The sequence below is a fragment of the Cupressus sempervirens genome, chromosome 7 (genome assembly GCF_028749045.1).
Source record: "Cupressus sempervirens isolate cs-2001-9-10 chromosome 7, ASM2874904v1, whole genome shotgun sequence".
NCBI classification, from domain to species: Eukaryota; Viridiplantae; Streptophyta; class Pinopsida; order Cupressales; family Cupressaceae; genus Cupressus; species Cupressus sempervirens.
Genome location: NC_143124.1, coordinates 232,328,107 through 232,336,642, shown reverse-complemented (window position 1 = coordinate 232,336,642; position 8,536 = coordinate 232,328,107). Strand labels below are relative to the sequence as shown.

At 37.4% G+C, this 8,536-nt stretch overlaps 2 protein-coding genes across 2 annotated transcripts; both read left to right on the top strand.

Annotated features, from left to right (window-relative positions):
- Positions 1 to 4,365: 4,365 nt before the first annotated feature.
- Positions 4,366 to 8,145, top strand: LOC149546360 (uncharacterized). Its single transcript, XM_089794567.1, has 6 exons — positions 4,366 to 4,686; positions 4,770 to 4,865; positions 5,032 to 5,348; positions 5,472 to 5,602; positions 5,844 to 5,903; positions 6,068 to 8,145. The coding sequence occupies exons 1-6, from the start codon at positions 4,447 to 4,449 to the stop codon at positions 6,103 to 6,105; spliced, it is 882 nt and encodes a 293-aa protein (XP_089650693.1). The 5' UTR covers positions 4,366 to 4,446; the 3' UTR covers positions 6,106 to 8,145.
- Positions 6,839 to 8,145, top strand: LOC149546361 (uncharacterized). The gene is made up of 2 exons (XM_089794568.1): positions 6,839 to 6,997; positions 7,097 to 8,145. Exons 1-2 carry the CDS (start codon positions 6,839 to 6,841, stop codon positions 7,454 to 7,456), a joined length of 519 nt encoding a protein of 172 aa, XP_089650694.1. The 3' UTR covers positions 7,457 to 8,145.
- Positions 8,146 to 8,536: the final 391 nt, after the last annotated feature.

Here is an 8,536-nt window from a genome sequence, read left to right as displayed (position 1 = left end):
TCTCTACAGTTTAGATATCCAAAATCTCCCCCTCTTCATGCATAGTCATCTCTAAAGCCTCAAATATCTTGCCTATGTTCTCCTCCCCTTGCCTCTCAGCTTGGGTTTTCATAGGAGTACTAGTTCTCTCCTTAATATTGGGGGTCTTATTTATCTAGGCATCCCCCAAACCAAGTGGTTCTATGCATTTTAGGGTTTTAGGGATAGCTTCCATCTAGGAAGATTTTGAGCTTTCCATCACCTCAACACTTGGGGTTGAGACCTTGTTCTTTATTTTTTCACTTGTTGGGTAGTCAAAAAAGAGATGACCAAAGTTGTTACATTTTTGGCAAAAGGGGGTAGTGTCTTCATAAGCTAGTGGTTGCAACCAGGTAACCCATTCAGATCTTTGTCCCATGGTTTATTCATTCTCATATTAATATAGATCCTGGCAAAGCTACGCTTAATCTTTGAGCCTACTATTATGAACTACCCAAAGGAGTTACCAATCCACCTACAAACATACTCATCCCAATATTCCAAGGGAAGCCCAAGGAGGCATTTCCAGACTGGGGTAGATCTAAATAAATCACATTCTAGATGGAATCATGATTTCCACTTAGCTATCACCAAATGGTGTTCATCAAAGCTCTAGGACCCGACCAAGATCAAGTCTCAGTCCAACTCAGCTATGAACCTAAATAGGAAAAGGGCACCTACCATTGTAGAGATGGAAAGTAGAACCCATTAGTTTGCATTTACTAGAGCACCATTTTAGAATCATGTCAACCTTGGATTCAAAAGAGATAAACTCTCTAACAAGGCTAACGGTAAAACCCAAGGAGATCGAATCCACCACTAAATCTAGGAGTGAAACCTGTAGTCCAATGGGACATGAGAATAATGTGGGTTTTGCATCAGATTCACCAAGCATCTTGGAACAAACAACATCCCCAAGCCAATTTGGTTTAGGGCACACTGATTAAGTGGCTTCATTTGAGGAAACAATCAAGTTCTTGGGACCCAAGCATGCACAGTCATCAGGGATGGAGCCAGAATCCACAAAAATAGAAACATTCTCCTATAGAGGACAATGACTATTTAGGGATTTTGTCACTAGATCCATATCCTGGTAGTCATGGACTAGATCTAGGGCGGTTGGGGGATCTATCCCTCAAAAGATTGAGAAAGCATGGAAGTAGAACAGGAGATGGTGTCACACTTGTAGCAGGTAAAGCAGGGAAGTTGTTACATTAAAAGCTTTCTAGTTTCCTTGGTTGATCAATATCCAACACACACATTTTTTTTTTTGATAAATAATACCACATTAATTCTTTTATGTAATATTTTTTTAAAGGGTGATTCATGGTTTCATGTTCAATATATTTTATTAGTATTTAATCAAATATGATTGTTTAATGGGTTAGCAAGTTCTCTTAGGTCTATTAAATTTTTATGTGTTATAAACACATCAATAATAATTTTTTAAATGTTGAAAGAATTTAATTTAATAAGGACCAAACAACCAAATTAAAAATATATTGGGAAAGGTTTTGTAGATGAGCCTCAACCAAAAATAAGTGCTAAACAATTAGGAACCAAAAGGACTCAAAATAGGGGAGAAGCACTCAAATACACTTATTTAATATTAACTACAATTTTATTCTTATAAGTCCTTCTTCATTAATACTTCTAAGCTTATTAAAAAAACTTATCAAGTTGACCAACATTTCTCTCCTTATCTATAAGTCTTGTAGGCCCAAGAATAGTTTCTTTGTTTATCTTCTTAGTAGTGCCAATGACTTTCCTCACAATCATTGGAGTATCATCATGGACCATTTTGATAAAATTTATACTAATTATATGTAAATCAGGGGATCATTTAGTTACTAATTTAAGAGAATCCACCTAATCATTTACTTTCATTAATTCTTCATAAGAATTATCCATCAAGACCTTTCACAATCCCCAATTTTAATAGCCTATGTGACATTTAAGGTATCATATGGTCTATTCTATTTAATGTGTAAAATACATTACACTTCCATGTAATATAATGTCTAATACATAGACACTCATACCAATCATTAATAAAAATAGAGATTCATTGACAAATCCTTTACTGTACTCTTAGACTTGACATCATAATGGATAAGACAAAACTGGACTAACTTTGGGCTTGGTAAAGCATGAGGGAAGGAAGTAACTTGAAGGAGCCCACTTGTTGAAGTTTCAATACATTCCTTAATCTTAGTTTGTTCCAAAAAAAATTCTTTCAATTTTTCCCCTTTGACCCCCATTAGATTTGTATCAGAATTTATAGGTTGGTGACATTCTAGACTAGAAGTATTCCCAAAGAAATAATTGGACCTTAATGGTGAGTTAATCCTGGCATAGAATACAAACTTAAATTAATTATAATGTCGTTTTCTTTTTCTTTTTTGATGGAGGGTTCAGACCTACAAGGTAGCCCATCCAGGCACGAAGCCTGCAACCTACCAACCAGCGAAGGCCACCATTAACAGTTTTAGGTACCTGATATGGGCCCACACATGCCTGAATATTGAACACCTCTTCGGCTAAGAGCCAAGGATTGAGGAGCATCCATGCTATCAAATTTTCCTAGGGCATGATCCTAGCCTCATCCCTTATGTTGTCTATGGCCCTTGCACTCAACAAGACTTGATCCCTGGTGGGCACTTTGTGAGCCATTCAACTTCACCAGTAGACCAAGGGCTTGCTGATAATTATATTGTCCTTTGATTACATGATCACTTGATAAAAATGATGCAATCATCATTAATATCCCTTGACAATTTAGATTTAGTTTTCATTAGAAGATTTGGTTTTTCCACTTATGCTGCCAACTCATCTTTCATACTTGGTGGTATTGATTTAGAGGTGTCTTTTTCATCATGATCATGATGTCACTTATCACGCTTTATGGGGAGCTACCATATCAATCATTGATTTTACCACTTGAAAGCAATTTTCAATGTTGGAACCCATTCGAACCTCTTTGAACCTTGGTACAAAGTAGTTCGAAGTGGTTCAGATGTAATCGATAACTCATTTGGTAGGTCCTCCCTATGAAACAAGTGTTGGTCGAAAACCTTCAAGGGAAATGTTTTAAAGTGATTCAAAGTGGTTTGAAAGACTTTATTATAATATTTTGACAATTGACTGTGTCCTACACACCTAGAACGATAGAATGCCTCTAGAGGGCTCGATGTAACTCATGAATGGCACACTAGATAGGTAAGACGAAAAAGATATGATATGATAAGGCTAAAAAAATATGAGTTTGAAGAGAGAAACAAAGGGAGAAGATGTATACAATGGCGAATCAAAAATTCAGACTAATAGATTAGTATCTTAAAGTGATTTGGAGCTTATGCACAAGCAAGAAAAATAGTAAAAAAGTAAATAGTTGCAAAAAGAAAATTACTGAAAGCACAAAAAAGAAAGTCAAGAAAAACTATACAGGAGCAAGGAGGCGCATTGATAGATGGAGTATTATGAAAAAGAGTTGCCTATTTACCAAGTTTTTACCATCTTCGAAAAGGTTCTATTTTTGGTACCATGATGCCTGTTTGTCAGGGTTTCATCAAGGGTGCTTTTTCTCTTTTTCAATTTTTTTGTTCTTTTCTCTTTTTTTTATAATTTGAATATTATTTTTTATCAAGGTGCCAAATATTTATGTGTTAAAATTGGGTCCAATGTTGTAATCACTATGAAATAGATCCAGCTTTCATTCTAAAATGCATAATCTACGGGACAAGCAAGGCTTAAATATTCTTATAAACTCTACTTTTGAAGGAGTGTCTATTTGTAAGACTCAAATCAAATGCTTTGCTCTACTCCAATTTTTTAAGTTGCTTGTTTAATTTCTAATGTTTTCCAAGAAAACTGTATTGAAAAAACACAACTTTAATTTAATGAAAATCAAGCCAATCAATTTTAAAACAATTACTATGTAGATATATTGAAAATGTTAGAACAAAACGATTATTGTCATGTTATTTGGCCCTTTGCATCTTCATTAGTTCATAACTTGAAACGCTCAGCCGCTTGCTGTTCTTCGTATTCTTTCATTAAATCTGTATTAAAAACCAACAATACGAATCAAATAATTAAAAAGTATATATAGAAACAAGTAAATCATTTTCGTTCAAAATGTCCATATAAAGAAACACGTGAATCATTTTAGTTTAAAATATCCAAGAAAAAACAATCGAGAAGTCTCCTAAGAATTCTTTTCCCTTTCCTTTCGATGGAACGCTAATCAATGCTTTACGTGGCTGGAAAGCAAAGTAGAATAAGAATAATAATAATAATATAAGAGCCTCCCAAGGAAAGCGTGAGAAAACGTGGGATACAAGATAAGGAAATGCGGAAGACACTTTACTAAATTTAAACGAATGGGACGGGTCTATCCAACTGTATACTTGGCCAGATAATTCGAAAATGGCAAAAGCCAAAGCGCTCGTCGACACTAAGGTGGAAAATAAATCATTATCGTGGTGTGGCGGATTGTCTGGATGTCTTCAGAGTTCTGTTGTAATTGTTAATTCAACCGCGAAGAAAAGGCTCAAGGATTCAAACTTACAAGAGTCTTCCTCCGGGGAAGACGATCTGGATGCACACGAAGCATTTGACATGCTTGCGCAACGAATTCTCGACTTTCTAAATCTTGTGTCAAGCCAGGTTCTGTATCTCAATATTAGCATTTTAGGATTTTCTGTATTGCATTCATTTCAAAAACAAGGGTTAAATAAAAAAGGTTGCAGGAAGACGAATGGCCACGTAAGTTGGCAGATGGGCTGGTTTCTTCTGCTAATTTGATCGGTTCGTTGTCCAGTAATTCCAAAACAATTTACGAGACTGTAATCCTTTTCGTTCTCTATCTGGTCAAACTAATACATTTGATTTCAGCTTCTACTATTTTAGCTTGTTTTAAAAAAAGATTGTATATTAATTACTAATTGAGTTGATTTTTATTCTATGCGCCGTAAAGCTCACAACTATAATAAAATAAATTTTTTTTTTCAGTTAAAAAACATCAAATTAGAGGATGTGGCCAAGACAACGGAGTCAATATGCAAAACATTGGCTAAAACTCACTGGGCTGCAGGAGGCCTGTTGGTTGTTGCTGCCATTCTACACAACATTCAAAAGTTGAAAGCCAACGACAAGGAATGTGTTGAGTTACTCAAATCAATACATACATTCGCAGTGTCTATAAATAGGCTCAATCGTTTACCACGAACTCCGCCTGACATGCAATACAATTTGAATCGAGCTCAAGCCTTAATAGCCAGAGGTAGCACCATGTGTTTAGAACAACTCCGTGCCAAAAAAATTATGCGGTAAGCATAACGTGCAACAATTAAACTGACATAATCTTTCTATGTTTTTACATTCTCAATTTTCAAAATACTTTGTGAGAGATATTTCAAGTGACATGAGCTGTGATGATTGAAAATGTACAGGTTGATGTCCACCGAAGGAAACGATAAAAAGATTTCTTTATGCAGGGATCAATTAAATAGATTACAGACTGAAATAGGATTCCAGCTGACGGTGGTCCTTTACGCGGGACCTGATGAAACTAGCGTACCCGGTAGGCCTCCTTCAGAATTGGACTTTATAATTCTTTTTGTTCCTGCTATCCTACTGCGTATGATTACTTGCGACAGTGATTTAAAGTAATTTTATAAGGTTTATGCCGCAAGGGGTTATCGAATTGAACGAGGCAGAAGCCAATGTACATTGCGTATGAGGCTTGTCTGTATATTGTTCTAATTCACATCTATCGATTTCTTACTACGCTTGTTAAGCTCACATTTTGTTGTACCTTGCAGCAACCAAAGATACCCCAAAAAATCCACCTGTTACACAAGGACCAAATCATACGGGCAACGGTAACTCGTTAAATAAATGTTTTTTGGTTCTCTGGATGCGGAACCTAGTGGAAGTAGCTTATCCGTTATTCAACATTAATTTGATTTTTTGTGCTTTCCTTTCTTATTACGATTTTTTTTAATGAGGAGGATCTTTCGGTCATTTTATTGGGTTTCTGTGGCAGAGCGTAATCCAGGTGACCAAAGCGATCTACAAGGTTAGAATATTGATAAATATCCTATAGCATTTAATAAACTAGTCGTTGGTGAGGGCTATGGTGGGTGGAGATTGTGGTCAATTTGTGCTGCTATTTGCCATTTGAACCAGTGCCAGGCTTTGGGTGGTCGGGTTTTTCCAGCCCGTGGGAGAACAATTAGAAATTCTTAGTTTGCTATGTCTTGTCGTTGGTGAGGGCTATGGTGGGTGGAGATCAGTGGGGCCTTTCCCCATTCCCTCCACATTTTTGCTGAACCAAGGTCTGATTTGGAATGAAGGATCAAGGTATGCCCTCCTCCCAGCTTCCTGTTGATGATGCAGTGATGGGGGAATCTTCAACTTCATTGCCTGCTAATGTTGAGGATTTGAATGGCAAGGCTCCATCGGGGGATGGCGAATCTTCTCCAAATGGGAGATTTCGGCTAAAGAAAGTGAAGGATGCTTGCAGAGAGCCGTGGACCACCCAATTGTGATTATACAACCTAAACAAGTCTCAGAAGATGTTGAATACTAGATCAACCATGCCCTGATTTGTAATTTTTTCGGGCTTATCATTTCCTTGTCAGTACTTGAATCCTGGGCTCCTCAGATGTGGAACCTAGAAGGAGATATGGAGATTTTATTAGCAACCAATAACTACTTTATGGTCATCTTTTCAAGCATGCAAGACATGAATAAGGCATTTGAAGGCGGCCCTTATTTCTTTAACTAGGTGGGGCTTTTTATTAATCCCTAGCATATGGGTTTCAACTTAGTTGAGGAAATCCCCTCACGAGTTCCAGTGTGGATCTGCTTATCGAGGTTGCCTCTAGAATTTTGGAGAGAAGATATTCTACACTCAATCTTGCTCCTTCTTGGGAAACCTGTGGGATCAGCTACACAAACGAAGGATTGTAAGGTAATTTCTTTTGCCTATATTTATATAGAAATTGATTTAAATAATCTGCTGCCAGATTCTATGGAAATTTACATGGGATCATTATCTTGGATCCAACAGCTGGACTACAAGACCTTACCATTCATATGCAAAATTTGCCATGAATATGGACATTTATATCATAATTGTCCCAGGAACAAGTCTTCTTCCTTGGCTACTTTGAGACCCCCTAGGGAGGACAAGGGGAAGGCTAATTCCTCTATGGGACCTATTGATAATGAAGGTTTTACTCAGGTCAAGTCTCGTAACAAAGGTAAAGGAAAAAAGAGAACCAGGAAGGACAAACGGACCGATGACACCTTTAACAGGTTTGAGGCTCTTGAAGATTTGGCCCAAGAGGAAGGTACCCTGGTAGAGCTTCTTTCGATGGCCAAAGGGTTGCAGGAGACTCAAGTTGGGGATATGTTGAATGAGGAGTAGATTCTATCCATAGGGGATCAACAAGTTGGACAACTAGATACTAATCTACCTCCTATTGTGCAGGATACTAGAGAGATTGGTGAATCATAGGGCTTGATGGGTCCTATCATCATGGCTCCTATTTCCAATAGGCCCAAGGGGACCCCAGATTCTACAAAGGCTAATAAGGCTTCTCTTTTCTTGGGGATACAACATAAATCCTTCAAAAAGGGGTCTTTGGATAAACCATTAAAGAGTGGTAGGAAGACTGATCAGGAGAAGATGAAGATAATGGGTGAAAATTTGGTTGAGTCTGGGTCTATAAAACCAATTGACTCTCATTTCTCTCACCCCCATAAATGATTGTGTTATCTTGGAATGTAAGGGGGTTGAACATCATCCCTAGAAAAAAGGTTGTTCGTAGATTAATTGAGTCTCAGTCTCTGGATGTGATCTGTATTTAGGAAACTAAGCTTTGAATGGAAGGATTGGCTAATTGTGCCTTGCAGATTTGACCTCAAGGCTCTTGGTAGGGAGTTGGTGCTTTGAATAGTTTGGGTGGGGTGGCTTGTTTTTGGGACCCTAGGAAATTTTTCCCCTTATGGTGGATCTCCAATTGGTTCTCCATCTCTTTGGTTGCTTCAAATTTTGAAACTAGAGAATGGTTCCTTTTATCCAATATATATGCTCCTATTGATTTTTTAGGTAAATCATATTTATGGGCTCATATCAGTTTCATCTAATCCTTGGACCCCTTTCTCCCATGGATTATGGCTAGAGACTTTAATTCTATCACTAGTTTGGAGGAAAAATGAGGTGGACTAGTCAGGTTGGACCCGTCTTCAAATTTTCTCAGAGATATGATTAGCTCTTTGAATGTCATTGATGTGAAGACATCTAATGGCATCTTTACATGGAATAATCAAATATGTGGGGGCGAGGCTATCTAAGAAAGGTTGGACAGATTTTTGGTTTCCTACTATTGGATGAATAATAGGTGGATCACCAATTCTAAAATTTTGGACTGGAGGGGCTTTGACCACTAGTCCATTAAACTTTCCATCACCTCTTACAGTGTCACCAAATGGCCCTCCTTCAAAT

Coding starts and splice junctions, on each gene's coding strand:
- LOC149546360 (XM_089794567.1), top strand. CDS start 4,447: ATGGCAAAAGCCAAAGCGCTCGTCGACACTAAGGTGGAAAATAAATCA. Junction 4,687..4,769: donor TAAATCTTGTGTCAAGCCAG/GTTCTGTATCTC, acceptor AAAAGGTTGCAG/GAAGACGAATGGCCACGTAA. Junction 5,349..5,471: donor CGTGCCAAAAAAATTATGCG/GTAAGCATAACG, acceptor GAAAATGTACAG/GTTGATGTCCACCGAAGGAA.
- LOC149546361 (XM_089794568.1), top strand. CDS start 6,839: ATGGGTTTCAACTTAGTTGAGGAAATCCCCTCACGAGTTCCAGTGTGG. Junction 6,998..7,096: donor CACAAACGAAGGATTGTAAG/GTAATTTCTTTT, acceptor TGGATCCAACAG/CTGGACTACAAGACCTTACC.